A 27,211-nucleotide genomic window follows, 5' to 3' on the forward strand; every position below is an offset into this window, starting at 1 on the left:
AGTGTCCCCTCGGCACCTGCTTAACGTCTTAATCCAGGACTTGTTTGGGATTCCAGCGGTTGCCCGATGGGCTCACCGTCCTTGCAATAAGCGGGTTGTCTGGATCCTTAGGAAGGAATCCAGGAAGATGGAAAGAAGCACATAGCTGGGGCCGGAGCTCCGTGGCACACCACTCAAGATCAGTCAGCCGTTGGCGTGTGTGTGCATATGTATGTGTGTGTGTGTAGGTAACAGCTTACAAAGTCAAGGACCCAGCCTGCATGTGGATACTTCGGTCTGGACTCAGAACTCACTGATGTCTAATTTTGGTTTTGCCGCATGTTAGCTGTGTGACCCTGGACATTTCACTTTCCTGGAGCTTCAGCTTCCTCATCTGAGAAATGGGGATAACAACAGCCCTGCCCCTCTAGGGTGGTAAGAAGGACGAACTAAGGCCATGTGTGTGTGCAGCTCCCAGCAGTGCCCGCACGCAGCAGCTACTTAGCACACACCCAGGTGTGAGAATGAGCCAGTAGTACAGAGCATTTCACACCAGACGGATCCTGGGAGGTTCGGCAGCAGGGTGTCCCCAGGAGCAGCAATTTGACTGAGGCAGGGGTGAGACAAGCCTGTCCCTCAGGGACTGGAGCACTTGGGTCAACTCTGAGGACTCCTTGGAGGAAGGCCAGCCTCCCCGCCTGTCACGACAAAGCTCCCAGAGTCTCTGTGGTGCCTCCTTTCACGGCTGCCGATTTGCAGTGGCTCCTCCCCACCCTGCCCAGGGACTCCCCTCTCCCCACCTGAGTAATGTCCCCTCTCTGAGCAGCAGCTTGCCCATCAATGAAGATGGAACAAAACCTCAGTGGACAGCAGAGAGCATCCGATGAAATGTGCCTCATGAGGTCAATATCAGGCCCCTTCCCGCTCCCTGCTGCCTCACTGTTCAGGTGGGTACAATCATCCCTACCTTGTCAACCCGTGACCTGGAAGGCTGCTCATGAAATGCGAAGTGGAAAAAGTGGTTTACAATATGGGTCATAAAGAATGCTGTCCTTTTTTTTTTTAAAAGAAAAAAATATAAGTAATCTGTAGAAATCAGGAAAAAAAATATATATAATGTACTTAATACCAATATATTATTGGCAGATTATTTTACAAATGTAGAAACAGATGTGGAAGTTAAGAAAGAATGTGGGCTGGTGTGGGATGTTGCAGTGGGGGAGGCTGTGCGTGGGGGGCAGTGGGTATATGGAAACTCTGTGCTTTCCACTCAATTTCAGTGTGAACCTCAACCTGCCCTAAAAATAGTCTGTGCAAAAAAAAATGGGAAGGAAATATTTTTTTAATGTGGAATTTTTTTCTCCCGAGTTAAAAAAGTCAGTTATTCACAACAACCGTGGACCAGGAGGTGTGAACATGTCTGCCTCCCACCTTCCCTGGAGATCAGACTGCAGTGAGAGTGGGGATCACTGCGGGCCCCAGATCCTGGCGAAACTAGTCTTTGCTCTTCCAGAATAGAGGGCTGTTTTGTCTCTTCTTAGGATTCCTGGCTCCGTTTCACCTGCTTACCTTTCACGCCAGCCCGACGTGACCCCGGGCCCTGGGTGCTCTTCAAAATCTGGTCACCCAGGACTCTTTGGGCGGCAAGTGCCAGGAACACAAGTCAGACAAGGATAAACCCAAACGGAAACCTGTGGTTTGTGTAATAGGTCAGTCCAGAGGTGGAGCTCAGGTACGGCTGGATGCAGGGCTCACACAGTGCATCAGGGCTCTGTCTCCAGCTCCTTCTCTTCATCTCTGTTGACTTAACGGGCACCGTGGCTGCCGGGGGGCCAGGCGGAGGGGGCAGGTTAGAGGAAAGAGTTCCTGTTTGTTTTGGCAGAAAAGTCCCAGAGTGCTCTCTGATTGGTCCAGCTTGGGTCATGTGCTTACCGCTCGAGGCATGGGGAACTCTGACGGGCCAGGTCAGGTTCACATCCACCTGCGGCCAGTGCTGTGACTGACGGCTGCTTCGGGACCACAGAGAACCAGGAGGGCAGTTCTCTGAGCAAAACCCTGGCTCGCAGTACAGCGCATGTGGACCCTACTTCCCAGCTGCCAAGACCGTTACTTGCTGTCCCCTCCACCTCCTTAGACTGTGGGGACAGAGACTATCAGCTCAGGTGTGTGTCCTGTAAGGACCCTGATGCCTCACAGAGAAGGAGGAGGGGGCACTTTGAGGCCCCGCAAACCTGGGCCCGAATCCTAACTCTGACCCAGCAGTAGGCTGTGTGACCTAGGCAGGCCACTTCCCCTCCGTGGGCCTCAGTTTCCCTCCCATGGAGTGGTGTCGAGGATTTCAGTGAAGTGTGTGTGTGGGGGGTGCTGGGGCAGAGGGAGTGCTCCGGGAGAGACAGGCAGGGCAAGGACCTGGGTACCCAGGGAGTCCCGCTCAGGAGAGACGAGGCTCACGGGCTGCATCTGGACCTCCACTCCAGCTGGGCGTCTTGGGCAGATAAATCACTACACTTCTTTGAATCTTAGTTCCTTCACCTGCAAAACATGGAGACACATGCGTACTTTGGGGGCAGTTACATGGATCACGGGGAATCACATAGGTCAGTTTGTGTGTTCTGTTCCCTCTGACTCAGATGCCCTTCCCCACAGAGGCCACCCAGGTGAACCCCTTCCCACTCAGGCTTGAAGACTCTGACAGCACCGCCTCCAGGGAGCCTCCCCTGGTGTCTCCCACCCTCATCCCTGTGATCCCTGGGTTCCACGCATGATTGTTCTCTGGGTGTCATCCGCCAACGCTGCAGCCACCTTCCTGTTGGGCCTGAATCGGGAGACACTGAAACCCTCCCTAAGTCCTTCTCCTAACTCCGGACCACTCAGATTCACCTGCTTGCCCCACACCTAGCACTCAGGAGGTGTGAATAAGCATTTGTGGAATGAACGCCTGCCCCCCATGCTTCCTGGGGGTCCCCGGCTCCGGCACAGGCCTCTGGCCCCGTCTCTGAGGTAGCGTGGCGCCCACCGGGGTGAAGGGGCCCTTCGGGGAGGGATGAAGTCCTGGCGGCAGCTGGACACCCAGGCAGCTGATTTCTAAGAAACCAGCAGGGGAACAGGAAGGCTGGGGCAATGCTCAGGATGGCTTTTACTTTCAGTTTTCAGGGCTGGAGTGCAGCGGGTGCCTGGGGTTCTTGGTTGGGAGGGGAGGGTGTGGCAGGCTGGGCTTCCCAGGGTCGAGGGTCAAAGGCACAGCCACTGCTTCGGGGCCTGGACCAGGCCTGCGGCCCCAGAGAGGTCCTGGGCGGCCCCAGCCATGCAGCCATGAGGGCGGGAGCAGGGGCTGCGGGGCTAAGGGTCTGCCACCCTGCTGGGCCACCAATGCCTTCCCTTCTTCGTTTGTTCGCCCTCTGTTTTATACATGCCGTGGATTATTGACCTCTTCACCCACTCTTTCACTCATTCACCCATCCTTCCAAGGCTCCTTTCTTTTATTCTTAGGCCCTTTCTGTTCTCTTTCCTTCCTTTTTTTTTCTTCTCATCTTTCCTCTCTCCTCCCCCGTCCCTCCTCTCCCCTTCTCTTTGTGGCTCCATGTCTGTCTCCCTCCTTCTCTCTGCTTCAGTCTCCATCCCTTTCCTCCTCTCTCTAGCCCCTCCCCCAGCTCTCTAGCCCCTCCCCCATCTCTCTGGCCTCTCCCCCCAGCTCTGGCCCCTCCCCAGTCTCTCTAGCCCCTCCCCATCTCTCCGGCCCCTTCCCGTCTCTGTCTCTCTCATTTTCTTTTCTTTTCTTCGCCCTGCATTCCCCAAACTCCACCATTCACCTAAGAAAATGTTTACCACATTTTCTAAACAAATGCCCCTCACCCGACTTTTTAAAAATCTAAATACCTACTTTAGGGTTGTCTCAGGTGATACCAGTCATCACATCTCATGTTTGATGTGATATATTTTTTCTCCTAATGCACACTGAAATAAACACGTAAGAGAATTTCTGCCAGTCTCGTACCCAACATATAGCGTGGGAGTGTTACTCCCATGGGAGTGTTATTACATTTCTAGAGAACTTTGTTTCTGCTAGGCATGCTTGTAAACACTTTACAGATACTAAAGCATTTCTCCCCTAACAGTCCTGAGAGATAGCCATGATAATAATGGGGAAACTGAGGCACAGAGAGACTAAGTAACTTGCTTGTATCACACAGCTAACAAGTACCCTGCCTTTCTGGCACTCGTGGTCTAGAAGACAGAGCAAAACTCTCCGCACTCTGACGTGGGCTTTAACGGAGGCAGGAACAAAGGCAGTGGTGGCCCCGCAGAATCAAGGAGGAATTCCTGGGGGAGGTGAGGACCAAGTCGGGCTTTGAAGGTCGAGTAGGAGTTTGCCAAGTGAAAAGGGAGCAAGAGAAACATCAGAGGCTTCTCAGGTTGCTCAAAAGGCCTAAGAAACGATGAGAAATTGGGGATGACAAAAGCAGATGGGGAATGTGAAGGGGCACGATGTGGGACTAGGAATGTACCTTGGGGCCAGGTGGTGAGGGACCTGAAATCCCATGGGGCAGGGGTCATATCTTAGGATCTAGCAGTTGGGAGCCACTGGGGTGCTGTGGAATCATCTTACTTGGTTCAAATACTGCCTTTACGTCTTTTGCCACCTGTGAGGTCCTAGACAGGGAGCTTAACCTCTCCTGGCCTCAGTTGCCTTGTCTGTAAAATGAGACTATACTGGTACCTTCCTAGAAAGTGCTAGATACGGGGCAGCTAAGACGAATACTCACTGGCACTGGGAGCTCAGGGTGCGTGTGACCAGGACTGGGAGCTGATCGAATCTGCACTGTGGGCAATCATGCCTGACTCCCTCCTCGTGCCTGTAGACGGGCCTGGCGCCCACATCTCCAGCCTCAGCTTCCCCATCTCGAATCCCGCTTGGAGGCTCAAGCGTGCCTCCCCCCACCCCACCCCGCCCCCGTCCCCATACCCCTGCCCACCTGGCTGGACCTGAGGTAGTTTCGCTTTGACTCACCTTCCAGGAACTGCGGCCCTTCCTGTCACCAGCCTAGCCCAGAGGACAGAGATGAGACAGATGGCACCGAGGTGCCCAGGCTGGGCATGCCGGGGTTTCACTTTCAGAGTCCTCTGACACGGGGCCAGCCTGCCTGCTGGCTCCCGCCTCTTACTACCTTCCGCTCTGTGCTGGATCCTTTACAGCCTGGCCTTTCCTGCCTCCGGACCCTTTGAGATGCAGACATTTACCCCATTTCACTAAGACTCAGAGTCAGTGAAAGCACTGCTTCCCTGGGCCGCACATCAGGCATCCACGCGGGGTCGTGTGTCCCTGGTGGGGGATGGGGGTCCCCAAGGCTCTCTGGACGATGATCTCCAGTGGGACACAGGAACATTTTTATAAAACATAGAACCTTCTCCCCCACGCCCCTGCCGTGAAACAGCGAGTTCTTCTTTGCATCCTCTCGGAATCTTTCCGCTGCAGTCCAGAAGGTCTGAGATGGGTGCTGTTGTGCCCTGTGCACCTCTCTGAACCTCTCTGACGCTTGACTCTCCCCCTCCTCCCTCCCTCTCTCCCTCCCTCCCAACCAAACACAGAGTGGACCTCTCATAGCAGAGCGAGGCACCAAGATGCAGCTGGAACATAAACGCGTTGGGACTGCACTACATTTTTTCAGGGCTCACTCTTGCTGGCTTTCCCTGTGTAGCAATGATACACTTCCCTTTAAATAGAGCTCACTTAAGGAAACGGAGTGACTCGATTTGAAGGAGATAATAATCGAATAACAGAACAGCTGGAAGCTGGATAGGTCTGGCAAAGACCATACAAGAGGATCTCCAGTGCCTGACAGCTTGGCTACTCCGGCCTGGAGCTTCAAATGAGGAAATGGTTGTAAACTTGGTTGCCCGCGTTCGAATGCCCTGGCCTCCGCTGCTGCCTGCTGTGTGACCCTGGGCACTCTGTTTAACCTCTCTGCGCTCAATTGCCTCATCTGCAAAATGAGGATGATAATAATTATCCCTGTTTCCTAGGGTTCTTGCAAGGATTAAATGAGATACTGTGCATGGATTACATACAACGATGTCTAGCATGCAGTGAACAATTGACGTGGGTGAGCTGGGAGCCACCGCTGTTCTTCATGCATGGCTAGCTGAGAATACAACCAGGTCTGCCTGACGTCATGCCTATGCTGATTCACATACGCCTGGGCAGTCTCTCGGATGCAAAATAATAAGGAATTGTTGTAATTTCTATAACTGGGTGGCGATCCATTTTGTTTCCATTTGTATTGAATCATTGATCCTCATGGCCCTGTGAAACAGGGCAGAGGGGGTCTGAGTTTAATTTTCATTGTCTGGATGAGGCCACAGACAGAGGCAGGACTCGAACCCAGGTCCTGGGGCCTGGCTCTCTCTGCTCCTCCAAGCCGCCTCCCAGAGCAAAACATGGGTGGGGAGGGGCCCTCCAAGGCTGACTTATACGGGCCATGTGCCCTCCTCTGCTTCATCATACTTCTGGCTGTGCTTCTCGGATGCACCCAGGTGTGGTAGGGAGTACATGTCTCACGACACAGGTCCCAGCAGGCCCCCAGGTGGGGCCAGCCCTGAATGTCACCCTCCCAGCCCTGCTCTTGCACGGGATCCAGCTATTTGGCTCATAGCATCCCTGTCCTTACTCATCCTCATTTGCATCCATGGCCCCCTACCAGCTGCCAGGGCTGCCCCAGAGCTGCTCACCAGGGTCCCTTCTGACCAGGTGGTCCTGGCCATTCTCCTAGGCTGGATCCTGATGTGGCTTTGCACAGACGTTACCAACCCACCGCCTCTCTTGCTTCCGCAGCCTGTGCTGTGGGGAAAGGACAGACAAGTGAGATGCTCTGAGCCCTGGCTGTTCTGTGGCTCTGAGTGTCCCCCAGGCTGGTTCTAAGTGGCAGAAACGAGGCATAGACATACGAACTGTTGAGCATTGCTGTGGATAAGATCATAGGCTTGGGCGTCGAGCACCTGCAGTCAGAGTGCCTTGGCTATTTAAACACCCACGGGGGGCAATCCCTTCGCCTTTCTGAGCATGTCTCTTTGCAAGGCAGCCTGGGTGAATGAAGTATTAGCACCCAGGAGGTGCTTAGTAAATGGCATTATTTTTAAATAGTAGAAATGCAAGAATCAAGAAGCAGAGAGGGCAGGTCCCAATTATTGGATACTATCGTGTGTTAAGTCCTTTATAGCACCCCTTTACTGAATTTCACCCACGGGGTGGGTACAGCTATTCGTGAGGAAGAGAGTGTTCAGCACCTAAGGGCTGGGTGAGTTGGGGCGGGCAAGGCTCGGTGTGGACTGGGATCGGGTGGAAGGGCTTTCTGGGCCCCGAGATCCTTAGGACACGAACCCTCTGGGCCTCAGGGGTATGGCTAGGGCCCTGGAAGCCCCAACACGGCCAGCGTGCGGCACACACAGGGCGGCGTTAGGACCAAGCGGAGGCGAAGAGCTCCGCGCACAGAACCTGCTTGGAGTCCATTGCCTGCAGGTGAGGGCGGGGCGGTGACGTCATGGGTGCGCGGCACGTGGCGGCCATGGGCATGCGCCGCCCGTGGCACACGTGGCGCTGCCCTGAGCTTGGAGTCCTTCGGAGCCCTTGGACCTTGGACCAGACCTTTCCCAGGCTGGGAAACACCACCCACGACGTGCCAGGAGTGGCCTGGCCTGTGCAAAGGCCCGGTGGCAGGAGGGAGCGGTGAGTGCTGAGGCCGGACAAGCGGGCGGTGGGGTAGGGGGGGGTGGCACCCGCGGGCCTCACGAGTCCTTGCGGGAGGGGGGCTTCCTCCCGAGCACAGCGGGAGCGTTGGAGGACTGTGGCTGCCGACCCCACAAGGGGTATGTGTGGGGGGTGGGGCGGAGGTTAGTACCAGGGAGATGCCGTCATTGGCGAGCGTGGAACCCACATTTCCCATGAAGGTTGTCTGCCAGCAGGTCGGGGGGTGGGGGGCAAGAGCACGATTGGGAGGGGCAGTTTGAGCGCCCACTGCTAGCACCATTGTCCCTGTGTGAATTGGCGTCCTTGGAAACTGCGCTCTCTGCAGGACCTTGAGGCCCTCCAGAATCAGGCCGCGTCCGTGTTGAGACCTCAGGAGTGTCCGGGTGATGGTGGTAGAGGCCCAAGCCACCTCCTTCCGGGTGCTGAATGTCGTTCCCCAAAGTTGAGGCCGGCTCTGCCCCGCACAGGTGGCCGGCTCTCCAAGAAGCCCCTCACGGGGCCTGGCGGGCCATGCCCTGGGGCTCTGTTAGATCCAGGCTTAGGGTTTCTGACTTAGGCCTGCCCAGGGCTGGCCACTCCAGACCTGGTCCAGACTCCGTCCCAGCGCTGGGCCAGGCAGGTCCTGTGGCTGTCCCTGCCTCGTCTGACTGGCCAGAGCTGAGGGGTGTGGTTAAGAATAAGCTCCCATCCCATCCCATTCCCCAGTCGGCACAGAAGGCAAGAATCCTAAGGCCATCTCCCCGGGCCTCCCTGCCTTAGCCAGAGGGTCTGGTCACAACACAGAATGGATCAGGTCACCCCATACTCCCCAATACACTTCCAATGCCCTGTCATTACCACAGCCTACAGGGCTCCTGCCTCTGCCCACCCATCCCTCCTCCCCTCCCACATTTGCCTCCACTGCGTCCCTTCCAGCTCCACCAGCCTTTGCTCTGCAGCGGGCCCAACTGGTTCCCAACCCAAGATGGCCTTTGCACTTGCGGCTCCCTGGGCCTGGAACATGGTGTCTGGGTCCGGCTCCTCCGGTCATTCCAGGCATGATTTCAGTGTCACCTCGGAGGAGGCTTCCTGACCTTTCTTTCTTTCTTTTTTTTTTCTTTAAGATTTTATTTATTTATTGGACAGAGATAGAGACAGCCAGCGAGAGAGGGAACACAAGCAGGGGGAGTGGGAGAGGAAGAAACAGGCTCATAGTGGAGGAGCCTGATGTGGGGCTCGATCCCATAACGCTGGGATCACGCCCTGAGTGGAAGGCAGACGCTTAACCGCTGTGCCACCCAGGCGCCCCCTGACCTTTCTTTCTAACCGAGTCCCACCCCACTGTCCAGCCACCTTGTTGAGCTCTAATCCAAGCGCTGTCCCTACTGGGAACGTTCTGGGTCCTTTAGTTTCCTACAATGTTAATTACTGTCCGAGGCCCTGGATGTCCGGATGTGAATGCCACGAGAGCAGGGACCGTTCATTCCTGGATCCTTTGCGCTCAGAGCAATGCCTGGAACATAGATGCTCGGGAAATGTGTGTTGTATGGAGCTCAGCTATCACGGAGCCCTGATGTCTCGCCAGCTTCTGTGCACCACCCCAGCAAAAGGCTCAGCTCTCCTCGTGCCTGGGGTTGGGGGGGGGCTGCGTAAGGGTTCTGCCCATAAGCTTGGGACCGTCAAGCAGGTGGAGGTGAGACCTATGAATATGTGTTTTCACGGGATTCCTCCTCCACTGTGTAAGAAAGCAGTTCCCTTTAGAGTGGGACGGACCTGGGGTGAGTCTTGGCTGTCGCTTTTGAGCTGTGTGACCCTGAGTGACTGGCTCTACTTCTCTGAGCCTCCACTTCCTCATCTCTAAAATGGGGATCCGAGTGCCCAGCCCAGGGGCGGCTTGGGTGCAGGTCCAAGGCCGTTCCCGCACCTGTTCCCCCATCAGGCCCCAGAGCTGCTGCTTTCCCACTTTCTGCCTGCCCCACGATGCCTAGCTCCCCCGCTCTCCGCGGGGAGGATACCTCAGCCACACCTGGGCCCCCGACCCTGCCCCCGCCGCGCACCAACCCTCCTCTCACTTTTCATTCTTGTAAATTGACGTCAGTGCTGCTGAATCATGAAGCTGAGGTTTGAGACAGCATCTGCACCACCAGGGAAGCCGCATGGCACACACGGCTTCTCTGCTGCCCCTCCCCCCCCCCCCCCCCAGTGCTTTTCCTCTGCGGCCGGGTGTGTGCACAAGAACTCAGTCTCACGGGGCGGAGCGCGGCTCCGGGGGCTTTTAGGTCACTTTAGGTCACTGTACATATGTGAGTATAGATTTAGAAAAAAAAAAAAAGGCGCCCAAAGAGAAGGGGCCAGCTCTGGGGGATGTGATCCAGGGAGCCTTTATTCTTAGCCGTCCCGCTCCAGGTTTTAGAAGGGGAATGGGTTTCTGCAGTGAGGATGTAATTTTTGAAAATTTTTTGGAAGGATGAAACAGCCCTGAAAATATTGTAAACACATTTGTTTCTCTTTAGATGAGGACCTGTTTCCTTATCTGTGAAATGGGGATGTTAACAGTACCCAAATCACAGGGCTGGGGGGAAAGGTTGAGTGTTTCCATATAGGTAGGAGGGGCTGGAACGGCTCCTGCACGGTAATGCTCTTTATAAATGCCGGCTGCGGCTACTCCTTAGGCCCTCGCTAGGAGGCCGTGTGGCCTAGTGGTACCCAGTCTCCGAAACAGTACTAAGTTTGAAAATCTGGTTGCGCCGCTTATTGTGTGCCCTACTTTGCCTCTCGTGAGCCTCAGTTTTCCTCTCTGTAGAATGGGTGAGAGAGGTTTCTCACTCACAGGCCGGCTGGGAGGATTAAACAGGACCCTGTATACAGTAAGCACTCCCTAAGTGTCTGCGGTATGCCCAAGCAGTGCCTTCTTGGATTTTTCCGTTTCTCCAGGCAGTACCCAAGCTGGTGGGGGGAGGGGGGGAGACAGGGAAGGTCAGGAGAAGGACAGGACTTGATCCACACAGCAGTGAACAAGGGGCAGGGAGGTGGTGAAGAGAAAAGCAGTCGCTCCTTAGAGGCACAGAGAGAAGACGTCACCTCCCTCACTCCCACCCCACCTTATTAAAGGATGCAATTGCCAAAGCTCTCTGAGATCCTAAATCTCTCCCGGCCATCCTTAACCTTGAGGCCTGGAACCTATTTAATCCCCAAGACAGGCCTGGGCTGTTCCAGTTCTCTATCAAGTTAATTTTATGTTGCACTTTCAAGCCTGAAAGGTATTATTAAATATTAGGACACTCCATCAGCAGCATGTCCAAGGCTGCTGAGGGCCAGTCCAACTTCTAAAAATGAAGTGCAACATGTCCATGAGGCTGTTTCCCCCTACACCCGAAAGTGACTCGATTCACCGGGTGTGGCCGCCCAGCCCTGGGTTGCCAGCATGGCTTGTCTGTCAGGCCACGGACACAGGGGTAGCCATAGAGGCCGTGTCATGGGCACTTTCTGGCGATGTGGGCCAGCCCCAAAGTGGCCTGAAGACACCTTCCCCTCCCCCGCCTGCTAAGAGCTTCTCCTCACCCGCCATGCACGGCAACCACCTCCTCCAGCAAACCCATTTTAGAGGTAGACACTGAGGCCCTGAGAGGCAAAGGGAATTGCCCAAGGCCGCTAGCGGGGCCCTCCTGCCACCACAGACCGCAGAGCGTTTTTCTGGCTCCAAGTGGTGTGTTCACCAAAAAGTACACGAGAGAGAACGGGACAGGAAGGATGAAGTCAGGCCCAGCCCTGGATCCCCATCCCGTCTGAAATCTGTCTCTCTCAGGCCGAGTTTCAGAATGTGCCACTCCTTCCAAAAACTCATCAAGCCCCCACCCCACCCCCACCTTCTTCCTGGAAGGTGCTGTGGTCACAGAATGAAAGAAGTTTCCTCTCTGTCATCCATTTCAAACAGATTCTGGCTGGACAGCCAAAAAAGGCCCCAGTGTGTTCTCTGACACAGGAATGGCCACAGGCAAATGTACCCCTGCCTTGGTTCTCTCTTCTGTAAAAAAAATGAGGATAGAAGCCTTGCTTTGGAGGGTTGTCTAATTTAAGCCCGCAGAACACAGAAGAGGTTCAGCACACATTAAGTGCTCCAACACCAGCTGCCATTTTACCCTACACAAAATACCAAGGCTGGACTGGCTGTTCCTCTCCCCGTCCCTCCCCACTGGGAACTGCCAGGTTTCCCAGCCCCAGAACATGGGTCCCACTCCACCTCCAGCCACACAAGTCGGTCATAGGACCCTTCAGCCCTGGACCCGTTCACAACCAAGGGAATCCCCTGAGCAAAAGCACACGCTCTAGAAACCTGTTTTTTTTTTTTTCTTAAAAAAAACTTTCATAACAAAGTTTATTACCTAAACTGGTTGTAAAAAATATAAAATAGGATTCTGCACAGCAGAAAAATAAAGCCAGAGACCCTCCCCCAACCCCTGGTTTGTGCAAATATACTGGGTATATGTAAACATGAAGAGGTAGGAGGTACAAATTCAGGTCCTGGCCCCAGATACAGTTAAGTTAAGCTGCTACAACGACCAGGGGGACCCAGAGGGAGCACCAGGAGGGGGGGGCACCCCCCCAAGAGATGAGGAGGGGGTCTGCGGCCTCGTCTCCAGGGGAGAGGGGGAGGCGCCTCGCCCCCACGCCCCGCTCCCTCCAACCCAGGTGGGGAGGGCACCCACGTGGTTCCAGGGAAATAATAATTAATAATACGAAATAAAAACGAGCCCGAGTTAATGCTGCGTGCGCGGCCGGTCAGATTTGGAAGGGAAAGGAGCTTAAGTAGTCGCGGAGGACGGGGTTGAGGGGGATGCGCGCCAGGTTCTCGCGGCCCACGGTGGCCACGATGCGCTGGCGACACAGCTCCTGCAGCGGCCGCACGCGGCGCTGGCGCAGCGGGGCCCCGAGCATGCGGCGCGGCGCCGCCACGTAGTGCTCCAGCAGCTCGAAGAGGCAGTCGAAGCTCTCGCGGCTGCCGTCCAGGTGGAAGCGGCCGGCCTGGAAGTGCACGCGGATGCTCGTGGGGCCCGAGGCCATCTTCACGCTGAGGGCGAAGAAGCAGTTCCGCTGGCGGCTGTCGCGCACCAGGAAGGTGCCCACGGGCTCGGCGCGCAGCCGCTCGTGCGCCCCGTGCACGCTCAGGGGCCCCCAGTAGAAGCCGCAGGCGTCGAGGAGCGCGCTGGCCCGGGTGATGCGCCGGTACTCGGCGTGCGAGCGGAACGTGCGGAAGTGCGTGTCGCCGGGGGCCGGGGCCGGGACCGCCGGGCAGGGCCGCGGGCGCGCGGGGGCCGCGGGCGCCGCCGGGGACGAGGACGAAGACGAAGACGAAGAAGGCTCTGGCCGCCGTCGGGACTCTGCTGCCGTGGAGATTGCATTGTCGGCTGCCACCTGGTTGTGTGCTACCATCCTACACGCGGGGCCAGCCGGAGGGGTGGGCCATAGCGTCCGGGGGTGCGCTGGGGGAGACACGGGCGGTGAGCCGAGAGTCGGGCCGGCCCCGGGCAGGTGGGGGAGCCGACCTGAAAGGGCCGAGGGCGCACGACCGAGTCGGCGCGGCCCCCGCGAGCCTCAGCGGGCTCACCTAGAAAATGGGCCTCCCCGTCCGTGAAGCCCCTCCAGGAGGGTGGGGGCCCGGCCGGGGCGCAGTCCGGCCTCCGGCTCGCTCGGAGTTAGGGTAAGAGGGGGGCGTGGAGAGAGGTGCGGGGAGAAACCGGCCCCGACTCCGGCCACCCCGCCCTCGGCTCGCCGCCCCGTGGCCGCCGCCTGCTGGCCAGGCCGGGGACTGGCGCCTCGTCCGGGCGATTTGGGCAAAGACAGAAAAGCTGCGCTGCGGGCAGCCCGCGCACTGGGGGCTGCCAGGGTGGGGCCGCCGGGGGCCAGGGGCGTGGCGGCCGCGACCCCATCACGCAGCCCCCCAGGCCGGCCCGACACCCGGCCGTCCTTTCCTATGTCCTGTCCTCCCCTCTCCCTCCCGCTTCTTTGCCCAGTGCCCGGCTCACCTGGCGGCGGGGCGCGGGGCGCCGCGGGCGGGGCGGCGGGGGGCTCCGGGGCGGCTCTCGCGCATGCTCCGGGGCCGGGAGCCGTGCAGCTGCCACGGCCGCAGCTCGCTCTGCTCCGCGCCCGCCCCTGCACCAGTCTTTTAAACTGGCCCGGAGGTGTGGCCCGCCGGCTGTGGCGGTCCCGCCCCCCCGCAGGCTCCACCCCCCGCAGGCCCCGCCCTTCCGCGCCACTTTCGGTTTCTTTTTCCGCGGTGGCGCGCGTCGAGAGCTCGACCTTTTCCACACACTTGGGGACCCTTCCCGGGGGGGGGGGTCCCCCCGATCCAGCCTCACACTCGTCCTAGGACCCCTGCATCAAGGGCTCTGGTCCCGGCCCTCGACCCGCTGTCACTCGGATGCCCCCTCCGTACCTGGAGTCCCCACCTGTGCCCCCACTACTACCCTAGGTCTCGGATTTCTGCAGTCAAGCCCTTTAGGATATTCTGGACTGGCCCTGACACACCCCTCTCCCCCGCCCGCCAGGTGCCTCAGTGCCCGTCTCTGGTAGATCTGTCCTCTGCCCTCCTCGAGTCAGACCCCTCCCCACCCGACTTTGGGGTCCTGCTTGCAGATCCGGCGTCCGACCGGACCCCTCGGGGCTGCTCCCTCAGTCGCCTGCACCCCCCCCCCCCACTCCCCGCAGCCCTGAACCCTCAGGCGGCTGCCCCCACACCCCTTCTAGCCTGTCGCTGTCCCTGGTCTTGGCTTGGGCTTCCCAGGAAGCGGTGGCCTGACCACAGGCTTCGGAGGAACCCTTCGGATGCACGAGAAGGGCGCCTCGACTGCGGATCCGAGTTCCTCGGAAACCGGGCGGGGCCATCAAGGTCCCCGGCAGTCTTGGCTTGCCCTCCCTGCGGGGGAGCATCTGGAGAAACTGAGGCCCTGGAGAAGGGCTGTAATCTGCAGCGACTGGCAGCTGGAGAGCTCTGGACGAGCATGCCCTCCTCTCTTATTTTGGGGAGAGGAATGGCTGGGCACCTCCAAAGCACTTTGGAGCCCAGTGAAAAGACGGTTCATTGATGTGGTGATTCCAAAAAGCTACTTTAACTTTTCCTGGCCTGCCCTCCTCTCCTCCAAGGGGACCTTATAGAGTCCCCTGCAGCTGCTGGGTCAAGTATCTGCCCCCACCTGGCACTCCTACCTCGTGCTTGGGACCATGGGGTCTTGATGGTGCCGGCTTTAATTTGTAGGTTCCCACGTGTGATACAGTGATCCTGTCTGCTGTGGCAAGGCACGCCTTAGGTGCCTGGCGGGTACTTGTATTTTTGAAGGAAAAAAAGAACAAATGAGGGTGGGACTAGAGAGTGGGTAGTCTCAGTGTCATCTGGGGTTACACAGAAGACCAGCCAGGCTGGGGGCTTGGCTAGCTGCCTCACACTGGCACACACTGCCCTCTACGGGCTGCTCTCAGGCTGCATCCCAGGCCTCTCTCTCTGAAGTCCTGATGGGTGCCCGGTCCTCCTGCCCGACAGCTTGGCGCTTTCCTTCCCTGGCCCTAGGCTGCCTGTGTCTCCTCTTGAACATAGGGGGGTGGCCCAGAGCCAGCCTTGCTTAGGACCCCATCAGCTCCCTGGATTCGTGCTGGCAGAAGCTGGTGTTGGCCATTGGTGTCGTCCTGGGTTGAGTGTGTGAATGCGTGTGTGTACGTGCGTGCGTGCAGGGAGGTGGGAGAGGGGATGGAGAGGCATGCATGTGTCAGAGGTCAGGTGCTGTGGGCACTCCAGAGCACTTGCTGGTTCTGTGCCCTATGGTGGGTAATGAATAAAATAAAATATAGTGGTTAAAAGCCAGACCTTGGACCCCGATTACCTGGATTCCAGTTCAGCCATACATCTCTCTAGCCCTGTGACTCTGAGCATGTAATTAACCCCTCTGCCTTGGTTTCTTTGTCTGTGATACAGAAAAAACCATCGCACCTCCTTCCTGGCGACAGGGATTAAAATGAGTGATTATGGGTCAAGTGCTTAGACCAGTCCCTGGTCTGAGCAAACATTCAGCAGGTGTCTGATTTTGCTGTTGTTCCTCTAAGGGTGCCTGTGAGTGTGGCAGCATGCTGGAGCCCGTGACCATGTGGCTTCATCCCTCAGGCCCATCCTAGAAGCCCTAACACAGGCCAGAGAAGGCATGGGCAGAGTTTCGTGGGGGTAGACCAGGCCCCTGGATGCTAGCAGTGGGGAAGGGTAGCACCTCCCCCTCACTGGAGCTGGGGGCGGTGGTCCAGGCCCAGAGAAGGCCAGCAGGCGGGGCTGGCTCCTACAAGGCTTGTCTTCCTGCCAGCACATCTCCTTGGCAGGCCTCTGGGCAGAGGGAAATCTATAAATAGCTGACGGTCCGTATGCCCCGCTAACCCCCATTGACAGCTTCCATTGCTACATGGGAGAGTCACCCCTTTGCATGGGACTGGGGCCCCCTTCTCACAGCCTCCCCTTGCTGTCACACTCCCACCCGTGCCTGTGTGGAGCCCCCTCCTTCATTGCATTTACTGATACCTGTGATGTATTGACCTAAGCTGACTGTGTGCTCAATGCTTTATGGTCCTTAGATCATTGGATTGGCACAATGATCCAATTTGTCCATTTTACAGGTAGAGAAACTGAGGCTCAAAAGGGGACTCACTTGCCTGGGTGCACACAGCTCAGAAGGAACAGAGCTGAGATTCCTGTCTAGGATATCAGACCTGTAAAGTTTTCGCCCTGTCCATCGTGCTGTAAACTCCCTCCCCCCGCCAGTTCCTGGTGATCTCAAATCCTGGTCTGTCTGCTAGAAAAAACAGTAGATGCCAAAGAAATCAGAGATTCATTTGTATCTGGAGCCTGCCTTGGGAGGAGGAGTGGGGACAGCTCCACCGGCTTCCCTCTCATTTACGAGCCGGAGGCAACCCCAGGTCTTGGCATCCAAGCCTCCACCTCGCCCTTTGTGACTCTGAGTGTCCGTGATCTTGTCTGTGACCTTGCCTGTACGGTGGGCCTGGCCCCCTCTGCCCCGCTGACCAGCTCCTGGTTGCGAAAGCCGTGGCAAGTCAGGCGGAAGTCACTGAGCACACGTGGGTTCTCCTCACCGCCGACAGTGACAGTTACTGTGCCTTTGGTTTCATTTTCTCAAGTCCTGAGTTCAGAATGAAACCGCATCCAGATGCCAGAAGGAAAAAGGAAATATGCTGATTGATGAACGTCTGGCTCTCCCTAGACTGGTACTAGGCTCACAGGAAGTCACGGCAAGAGTGGGCTGCGTTCAGACTCCGTGCCTGCTGCTTGCCAGCTGTGTGACCTTAGGCAAACAGCTTGCCCTCTCTGGGCCCTGTTTGCCCCATCTGGAAAACGGTCCCTGGAAGTTTTGTACCTCACCGACCAGCACTGCATGCAAAGCCCAGAGCAGAGTGCCAGGCACAGAGCAAGGGCTTAGCACAAGCGGCTTGTCATGGGGCAGTTGGGACTGCCCCCTGTCCACAGCGTGTTCCTCTTCCCACTGGGCAGCCTAGAAACTAGGGGCCCAGCCCGCAGCCATGGGGAATCAAAATCCTGGCACAGAGGGGTCGGTGTTTCAGTTGCTCTTTCCCGCTTTGGCAATGTTCTGCTGGGAAAAGCCGCTCCTGGCCAGGACACGCAATGCTGAAACTGTCTTCTGTCCCCGTGCTCCTCTGTCCTGGCCACGTCTAACATGTGGGCCCGCCGAGCTTCCCATGGGTGTCTGTGCCTCTGGGAGCCCCAAGCAGCAGGGCTTACAGCGTGGAGTCTGGCTTGAAATCTGTCCCTTAAGCACGTGGCCTGGGGCAAGCTTCTTAGTTCCTGCGTGCCTCAGTTTTGTCCTCTGCGAGATGGGGTAATAATGCACCGATTTCCCTCCTTCAGGGTTGATTCGGTGGGGATTTGTTGAGTGCCTACTGTCTGCCAGGCGCTGGGAACTCAGGGCTCTTCAAGCATAGAGGAGGCAGTGAATTCACATGATTGTTTCAGATTGTGGTCAGTACTGTGGGGGAATAAACACGGAGAAAGGGGAGCGACGAGGGGTTTGTGGGCTTGGGCAGGAGTGAGATCAGGCAGTCGGAGAAAGCCTTTTGGATGATGATAGAATTGTGGTCTTTCTTAAAGCGGGCTAAAGAGAACTTCAGGCAGAGAAAGCAGCTCGTGCAAAGGCCCTATGGTGGGAATGAGGACCAGAGAGAGGAGTGTGGCACTGGTGTAGAGAGCAAGGGGGTGAGCGCAGGGGTGAGGCATAGCGGTTGGCGGGGGTCCATTCTATCAGGCAGGGCCTTGCTGGGAAGTGGGAAGGGCTAGAGACAGTCCTTAAGGCCCGGGAAACACTATAGGATTGGGCATGGAAAGAGCCCTCTGGCTGCTGACCTTCCAGACAGCTGGGGCTTGAGCCACAACGACTCATAGTAGAGGTCTTGCGACACCTCACGACTGCCCTTGACCCACCGGGGTGTCACCATACTATCCCCTGAAATGGGTGCAAAGCCAGTTCCGAGGGACAGCTGGGACAACTGCAGGAGAGAGCACTGCTCGGGGAGCCGGTGGAACTCGGAACAGGTGTTTTGGGGAGGCCGAGTCCTGCCCAGGGGCCTCCGTCTGGAGAGGCTGCCTTGTTGTGTGGGGTAGAACATGGGCAAAGCCCGTCCCATGAACAGGAATGATTGTGTGTCCCAGGGAAGGTGCGTGCCACTGGGGGCACTTGAGTGCAAGGAGAAAGTTCTCCTTTAGGGCAGAGGAGGCCAAACGGCCAGGAGTGATGCCTCCAAAGTGATGATAGATAGGATGATTCCTCCTGGTCCTGGGGAGACTTGATAAGAACCTCCCCGCAGGCCCATTATCCCCGTGCGACAGGTGAAAAGATGGGTCAGAGGTTACGTGCAGTAGGGATCGACCAGCTTCCGGAGAGCAGTGGAGGGGCAGGAAAGAGGATTTCCGAGAGCACTGGTTGTGGAGTCCAGACAGACCTGGTTCCAGGCCCAGCTCCTCCCACCAGCTCCACCAGCACGGTGGCTTTAGGCGAGTGCACTTAGTCCAGTGGCCCCAAGAGCAGTCCCACAAACTCCCAGCGTGGCAGGCCCAGTGCCTTTTTCATCAGTAAATCCCTCAGGACCTCGCTCGGAGCCTGTTCATTCTGTGTTTCCGCACTATCCTAACAAGCCGGTCGGGCCCCCGCCCTGCCGTAGCGCGTACATGGCAAATTAGGAGTGAGCCGCCCCAGCAAGAAGTAATGGCGGTTGACAGAGAGCAGAGAAGCTATGACACTAGACGCATGACCTCCAGCAGGCCAGGGCCATCGAGGGTCAGGGCTCAGCTGACGAGCCCTCAGCTCCGGGGCCGCTCGCCGTGAGAAAGCTGCTGCAGGTGTCGGGCCCCATGACAAGAGCTTGAATCGGTCCCGGTTCTCGGGTTGAGGAAGCATCTCGTTTCCGGGCGCACACACACAGCAGGAGGCTTGGCAGTGGCCCAGGCCTGGGAAGCCCGGGGTCTGCTGGCGCAGAAGAGGTCCCAAGCCGGCAGGACCCTGAGCAGGCTCTGGGAGGAGGTGACCCTCGGCCCTGAGTCTTAAAGAACGAGTGGGTCTTGCCGAGGGGCAAGAAGGGAGTGTGCTCCTGGCCGAGCACAGCACAGGTGAAGGCCCGGAGCCGCACGTTTGAGCGCCCGAGCGGCCGGTGGCGGGAGATGAGGCTAAGGTGAGCGGGAACGGTTTAGAGGCAGTGGCTGGGCTGGGGGACGGCCATGCGCTGGCCTTGGGTTTCCCTGCCCCTCAGTGGCGAGTCCCTCTGGGGACCACCTTCTGGGCCACCTTGTCTAGACGGGCAAGCCCAGACTGCTCTGTAGTCACCGAGGTAATAGACAACATTCCTCTCACGGTCTCTTTTCAGAGTCAGCAAAACTTTGCTAAGCACCTACTGGATACTTCACGGACGCTCGTTCCTTTTTTTTCTCCTTAATTTATTTTTCATTTCCTCGTATGAAATTAAAATTAAAGCACTTCCCCTGCCCAGACGCAACGGCGAGCACCGCCTCTGTGTTTGCAGATCTTCTCCCACGTCCTCACACGGCTCCCTTTGCCCCCATAGAAATACGGTGTCGCTCTGTATAGACTCTTTTCCTCCGCAAATGATACATCTTTCCCCATCTTGCTCTTTTCACTGCTGGTGATCTGGCTAAAGCGATCAACCCCATTGTTTTAAAAAACCGGGTGGTATTCCTCGCACAGCCAACCCCTGTGGATGGACACATGGGTTGTTTTCCAGTTTTTGGCTCTTGGTACCTGCGTGTGAGAAACACTTTGCATACTTTTTTTTTTTTTAAAGAGAAAGAGAATGCATGCATGAGCGAGGGGGTGCAGGGAGGCCGAGGGACAGGGAGACAGGGAATCCCAAGCAAGCTCCACACTCAGCTTGGAATCTGACGCGGGGCTCGAACCCACAACCCCGAGATCATGACCTGAGCAGAAATGCAGTTAACCGGTGGAGTCAGCCACGCGCCCCAACACACTGCACGCTTTAAATGTTAATAGATACCCAATTGCTCGCCAACGTGCCCAAGCACGATTACCCCCTCAGCAGCCGCATCGACCGTATCGGCTCCCCTGCACCCTCGCCGGTGCTTGCCATAACCTACCCTTTTCCATTTATGCCCGTGCGGTGGGTACACAGCTGGCCTCTCCCTGTTGCTCTAACGCCTGCTCATTCTTTGATCGAGTGGCCAAATGTTCACCGAGCTCCTCCTACGTACCAGGCACCCTGCTGAGTGCTGGGGATAGAGCAATCCAGATCAGGGGGCCCCTTGGACCTCTTCACAGAGCATGAGATGCAAATAAGCCTCAGAGAGGTCGAGAGACAGGCCTGGGGTCGTCCAGTGAGCGAGGGAGTGAGAGAGCTGGGAATGAAATCTGGGTCTTTAGGGCTGAAGAGTGGGAGCCGTTTTTCCTCCCGAATCGTCCCTCAGATGGACATCTCAGCCAGGGATCTGCAGGCTCTCCGGATCTTCATCCACCGCCCCCAGGACCGCCGGGTCCCCTGAGTGACCACGAGGGCCCATGGGAATGGCAGGCCCCCAGGCAGTCGGGCAGGCGGTCCCACCACAGGCGAGGCTGTGTCCCACTATTTCTCAGCCCCCCCGCCCCACCGATATCCCACCCAAATGACTCTCTCTCCCCCCGGAAGGAGAGGCAGGTTGCTTTCAGAATCTACGCGGCTTGTCGGTGGCTGCATTTAGCATCTGTTTCTGTTTCCTGAATTTGGGTTTCCAGCAGACTTGCCCCCAAACTATTGCCTCCCCACACGAAACCAAACAAGTGAAAGATTGAATGTGTGGTTTAATGTTTTTCCTCTTGTCCTCGGGTGACTGAGTACGAGAGGGGGTTGTGTGCCTGTGAGCACCTGCTGGCGTGTTTCAGTGTGGGAGGGGAGGTGTGTGAGAGCCCGCCTGTGTGTAGAGGGGCGTGTGTGTGTGTGTGTGTGTGTGTGTGTGTGTACATGTGTGTGTTTAGGAGTCCACATGTAAACCCAGCTCTCCGTGTCTGAGTGGGCTTGAATGGTGATTCCTTTGTCTCGGTGACTGGTGGTTATCTGTGTGTGTTTGTGTACCTTTTTCCTGAGTGTTGGTGTCAGGGAGCTGTGAGGTTAAGGATGGGTCCCTGTGACCCAGCCTGTCTGCTTCCCAGCTGACTTCCTTTATTAGAGAGATCCTGTCTCCACAGTAGAAGACCTCCTGCCTTCAGTGATCATATTATCGAAGGACACTGTCCAGGGAATAGGGAGGTCCTTTGATGAGTAGGGCTCGAAGTCCCTGACCTTCTCTTCTGACCCTTTGTCTCCACCTGCTCCCTCAAAATGTGCTCCCCAGAAGGACTTCCCAGACGCTTTTGCCCTGAGGTGTCAGTGACTATCATGGCATAATCTGGCCTTACTATTTACTTATTATTTTTTATAAGTAGGCTCCACGCTGGGCATGGAGCCTGCAGGAGGCTTGAACTCACGACCCTGAGATCGAGCTGAAATTAGGAGTCGGGGGCTTAACCAACTGAGCCACTCAGGTGCCCCTTCGGCCTTACATTTTTACTAGGAAACCGGGTGGTTTTGGGCAAAGCATGAATGTCTGACCTCAGACCTGCCCTCTAGCTGACCTTACCAAACTAGTCCACCTCTGAGTCTCAGCTTCTTCGTCTATAAAGTGGGAGCAGTGATGCCTCCTGCCTTAGGTGTGTGGATTCAGTGGAAACATTTATGTCAAAGCATCTGGCGCCTCGTAGGTGCCCAGAATGTGGTAATTTCCTCAGCCTGCTTGGGCCCTTCCCCACATCCTCTCATGGGTGCATGACGCCCACCCGGAGCGTTTCCCTGCCGCGAGGGGAGGAGAGGGACCCAGGAGGCGCGGACCGTGTACCAGGCCCTGTGCTGGATGCTCACGTGTGCATATCATCTCAGGGAATCCCCCTCCAGCGACACCTTGGGAGATGAGAGAGGCGCACAGAGAGGGAAAATGCCTCGTTAAGGTCGCACAGCAGAGCCCTTGTAGGAGACCCTGCACTTCCTGCTATCACGTGGGGCACATGCATCGGAGCTCAGATCCGACTCCCTGTGACTGACGACCGCCAGGATATTAGTTTCAGGTCGATACATAGGTGATGAGAGGACCCCCTTCCCCTGAGGCTCCTTGTCTAGTCCCTTTCCCTCCACTGCAGACACCCCCACCCTTTCCACACCCGCCCACCTCCCTGTGCTCCATGCCACATGAGCCACGGAAGGGAGCACCAAGCATCATGTGCCCGGGGCGGTGCTGGGTTACCCCGTTAGGCAGGAGCGGGGTCTCGGGGGAGTTGAATTCCCCTCGCTGGGAACTTGGGTCCGACCCCAAGAGGCTTCGGGGCTGGAAGGTGATTTACACGGGGCCTTAGCCATTCCCGCCCTCCGGTACTTGACGCCATACAGATCGTACAGTGCCTACTGCGTGTAGAGTGCCCGGCCCTCACGCCCCCTCACACCTGCCACCTCTTTGAGCCCTCCCCGCCGTCCAGCAAGAGCACCCATTTTACAGATGAGAAGACTGAAGTGTTCCCTTGATATCAGTGCTCCAGTCCGGGCCACCGTGCCCTCTCTGCTGGCCCCACCCTGCCAACGGCTCTTCGTCGTGTCCAGTCTCCACACAGCAGCTAGCACCATCTTTAAAAGTACACAGAACCCTGTCACTTGCCCCATTGTCAGACCCTCCTGTGACTTAATCGCACCAAATATAATGGCCAAGCTCCCTGTGCAAATCCCTGCCTGGCCCAGCCCCCGCCTGGCACTCCCCCACCTCCTGTCCCACCACCTGCATATCCTGTGCGGGGAACGCCCGAAGCTCTTCCCCCCCTCGGCGCCTTTGCACATGCTCTTGCTTTGGCCCAGAATGCTCTAACCAGGTGCACAGTTGCTCTGCACTATGGCCTTTCTCCCTTGATACAGCTGTTGAGTAGCAGATCTTGGGTTTCCGTGTCTGTGTGTCCTTCTCTGGACCGGGCCTTGTGTGCCCTCGGCGTTCCCAGTGCCTGGCACAGTGCCAGATCGTACTTGGTCCCTCAGTGAAAGTGTGTTGGAACAAGAGAGGTTCAGAGAGGTGGATCAGCAGCCTCATGTCACCGCAGGGAAACAGCAGCCAGGATTCAAACTCAGGGCGGTCTGGACTTCACAGTGCACATTCCCACCTGTCTATTGCCTGTGGGTCCCATGAACAGGGTGGGGGCCTGTGGGCATCCCGTGTGTGTGTGTGTGTGTGCACGCGCGCCCACTCGTGTGTGCCAGGGTGGGAGTGTAGAGGGCAAAGGAAGGCTCTGCCCCAGCGAGGGCTGCCCATCTGCTTCGAAGGCTCCTTGGGAGTCTCCAGCCCGCCTTCGTTTCTGCTCCTGGGCTGGCATTGGCTCTGGACACTCTGACAAGGTCCCGTCACGAGCCACACCCCTGCTCCTTATACAGCCTCTTCCCTGCTTCCAGCTTCCATGCCAGGCCCCCAAACACTACCAGGCCCCCAGACACGTGAGCCCTTTAGTGAAATCAAAATGCCCACGCAAGGTATAGTCATCCAGTGTACAAGCTTTAATCAATGTTGCATAGAAATCACTGTAGTAACATGTTCCTGCAAAAAGGTGGACTTCCTTCTCGTATTCCGCGCGAGATGGCGTTTATTTGGGTGAAACCAACACAGGAACAAGCCGTGGGGTGCCGTCTCAGTTGTATTTCCGCCCTGAGGGATGGGAATGGGAAAGGGTCCTTTAATAGTGGCATGCCTCATGCACATACTTCCTTGGCTTTTGGACTGCTCATTTGTAACTAAATATGGGGCATGTGGTTAGAGCTTAGACTGTCAAGATCAAAAGGATCCTCTGTGAATCCATCCATTTGTCCCACTTATCACCCGTCCATCCATGAGTTCACGCAGTCCATCCATTTATCCAACAGGACTTCATTATTAAACTATATCCGGGCTGCCCATTCAGTCTGTCCACACATCTAGGCTTCCATTGGTGCATTCACCCACCCAGTTAACCATCCGGTCAGCTCGTCTCCCCGTCAATCCATCCACTATTCTGATCATCCACCCGCCTAGCCAATCATTGTTTAACCAACTCGGCCATCCTCCCATCAACACTCCTACCTTCCTCTGTCCAACTATGTCCAGCCAATTCAGCTTCTTACCATGTCCAACCAATCTGACCACAACCATTGGTTCAGCCGACTAGTTTGTTACCCCATGAGAGCATCAATCCGATTTACCCTACCGTGCAACATCCGGTTCGCTTTCCAGTCATTCCACTAATACGTTTCATCCCTCCCTCCCTCAAGCAAACTCCTAATCCTTCTGTCACCCATCCCTCTGCCAATCAACCTTAAATGACTTGCCCATCTAGCTTCTCATCCCCCCATCCGTGCTTCCATCTAGCTAATCTGCCATCTGTCCATCCTCCCAGTTTATTTCAAGAACTAGTCCATCAGTGCATCACCCGTACAACTGCCAAGAGTTTCTCCTCCCTCGTCGCCTTTGCTGTGCTCCTCTGTGCTCACACGGCCTTCGCCTCGCTACCCCTACAGTCCGGCTGGGCTGTTCCCCATTGCTTGGGGGGCAGCCCTGTGGCCCTTCCCTGCCTGCTTGAAAGATACCTGAGCTCCGCCTCTTTGTTTTATACACCTGCTGGCTCCTCTTGGCCACCTTCCTCTTGTTCACCTTTCCTTCCAAATTCTTTCTGTTCTTGGGGTAGCTGCAGGAATGGGTGGTGGGCCGCGGGGGACAGTGGTGGGAGTGCATGGTATGCTTTCGGTGCCTCGGTGGCGGGCTGGGGTGCGGACTCTGGCTCTGGTGGCCAGTCGGGCTCTGGCTGGAGCTTCGGCTCCGGCTGCAACTCTGGCTCCGGGCGCAGCTCTGGCTGCAAGTTTGGCAGTGGGAGCTGCAGGTGCACGGGCTGCAGGTGTGGCTCTGCGGCCGAGAGTTGCTATGGGGCTGGGTGTGGGTGTTGGGAAGGCTCTGTGTCTTGGTGTCCATGGGAGGCCACGCTTGGAGGGGCAGAGGCCGCCTCCTCCTCCTCTTCCAGCACACCCAGCTTGACAGAGGTCCCACGGCCCCTGGTTATATAGTTGGGGCCGATTGTGATGGCACAGGCCACAGGGGTGTGACAGACGTGGTCAGGCCGGGACAAAGCCCCTGACCCTTACCCTCACCCCAGGGTGGGGCTGCTTGCAGGGGCGCTCTGGGAAAGTCCCATCTGCTGGTTAAAAGTGAGGACCTTGGGTCAGATGCAGCTGGGCCCACGTCCCAGATCTGCTGCTTCCTTGCCTCTGGTCGCTCACCTGGGCATTTACCTCTCCACGTCCTGGTTCCCCTGTCTTTGTAGAACGGGGATAATAGGAACGCCTGCCTCCTGGGACGTTGGATGATTTAAATGAGAGAAGCCACGTCCAGTGGTTGGGTCAGGGCCAGCCCCCAGAAAGAGCTCAGTACCCTTTGTCTAAGCATCCCCAGTGCGTCTCCTCATTCCCCCCACACGGTGTGGAAGCTAGGAGTACCTCTCTGACCCCAGCGCAGCAGGCTGGCCGGGTGGCGGGCTGATCAGGTGCATGGCTAGTGCACAGCCAGGCAGGCGGGCGGGCCTTGAGTGGCTTGGATGAGTCACCAGCAGACTGATGGGTGGTCCTGGGTTCGGCCTGGTGAACTCGCCTCCCCAGCAAGATTTAAAGCTAGGGGATTTAGAGCTGGGTTCAAACCCCAGTTTGCACTGATGTCCAATCTTAGGTAGAGTCTTTTGGTTTTCAAGGCTCGGTTTCCTTATCCAACAAAGGGATGGCTTTCCTTCCTTCGTGGTTTTCTTCTGAGCCTCAGGTGCCCCAGGACACCCCTGCGAACCTGCCTTTCTCCTGATTCCCACCTGCCCACCCTGCTCCCCTCCTTGCTGGTGGAGCCCTGCCATACAGTTGGAATCACCCCGGCCCCACTCAGACCTCCCAGCTCCTGGAGCAGAAAGCCCACACCTGCGTTTGCACATGGCCCTGTCGGAGCTGTCCGGTGCTCCGTCCACAGCCGCCCACCTCTCCCCACTCCTCCGCTGAAGCCCTTGCAAGGGCTTAGCTCTTGGCCACTCAGCCTGTACCTCCCACTCCTCCCCTGCCATGGAACTCCCTCTCCCCTCCCCCCAGCCAGCCTCTACTTCTCTCTATTGCTCATGCACAACCTTGCCTCTCGTTGGGGCTTTGCTATGATCTGCTTTTGTTGTAGGTCAGTAATAAGCACTTCCCATCAGTCATGGTGAGCGCTGCTCTCGTTGACTGAGCACTTCCTGTGTGGCTGGCCTCTGGGCCCCACCCTGTCTAGGCAGCTCTGCCCTCAACCTCCCAGTGGCCCTGTGTGGTGGGCTGAGTGGTGGCCCCCCAAAGATACATCCATGTCCTAAGCCCTGGACACACTGAGCATATTTGGAAAAAGGATCTTTGCAGATGTAAGTAAGGATCTTGAGAGCATCCTGGGTTATCCAGGTGGGACCCAAATCCAGTGACAAGTGTCCTTACGAGGGACAAGACACGGGAGGAAAGACCACATGGGGGAGAGGCAAAGATTAGAGTGACGTGGCCATAAGCCAAGGAAGGCCCGGGGCCACTGTCAGCTGGACAAGGCGGGAAGGATGCTCCCCTAGGGCCTCCAGAGGGAGTGGAGCCCTGCTGATGACTTGAGTTCACATTTCTGGCCTCCAGGCTGTGACAGAATACATTTCCGTTTAAGCTACCAAAATTGTAACCATTTGTTCTAGCGGCCCTAAGAGATGAGTGCCCCGGGAAGTAGGTGGGCTTGTTAGATTTTACAAAGGGGAGACAGGCTCAGAGAGGGTGAGTGACCAGCCCAGAATCCCACAACTAATGGCAGAGCCAGGAATCAAATCCAGGTCTGGCCCCTTCTAGTCCCACCTTTCGGTCACAAAGGGACCCATGGGGATTACGGAAGGCGCGGGTGGC

General features: G+C 57.0%; 2 protein-coding genes across 2 annotated transcripts; both read right to left on the reverse strand.

The window, feature by feature from the left end:
• Nucleotides 1-8,673: 8,673 nt before the first annotated feature.
• Nucleotides 8,674-13,812, reverse strand: SOCS1 (suppressor of cytokine signaling 1). Its single transcript, XM_044391562.3, has 2 exons — nt 13,723-13,812; nt 8,674-13,179 (listed from the first exon to the last, which is right to left on the reverse strand). The coding sequence occupies exon 2, from the start codon at nt 13,127-13,129 to the stop codon at nt 12,479-12,481; it is 651 nt and encodes a 216-aa protein (XP_044247497.2). The 5' UTR covers nt 13,130-13,179; nt 13,723-13,812; the 3' UTR covers nt 8,674-12,478.
• A 10,131-nt stretch (nt 13,813-23,943) lies between these two features.
• On the reverse strand, nt 23,944-25,253 carry TNP2 (transition protein 2). Its single transcript, XM_026520488.1, has 2 exons — nt 24,875-25,253; nt 23,944-23,960 (listed from the first exon to the last, which is right to left on the reverse strand). The coding sequence occupies exons 1-2, from the start codon at nt 25,251-25,253 to the stop codon at nt 23,944-23,946; spliced, it is 396 nt and encodes a 131-aa protein (XP_026376273.1).
• Nucleotides 25,254-27,211: the final 1,958 nt, after the last annotated feature.

Source organism: Ursus arctos, unplaced genomic scaffold, assembly GCF_023065955.2.
Source record: "Ursus arctos isolate Adak ecotype North America unplaced genomic scaffold, UrsArc2.0 scaffold_2, whole genome shotgun sequence".
Taxonomy (NCBI): domain Eukaryota; kingdom Metazoa; phylum Chordata; class Mammalia; order Carnivora; family Ursidae; genus Ursus; species Ursus arctos.

Coding starts and splice junctions, on each gene's coding strand:
- TNP2 (XM_026520488.1), bottom strand. CDS start 25,253: ATGGACACCAAGACACAGAGCCTTCCCAACACCCACACCCAGCCCCAT.
- SOCS1 (XM_044391562.3), bottom strand. CDS start 13,129: ATGGTAGCACACAACCAGGTGGCAGCCGACAATGCAATCTCCACGGCA.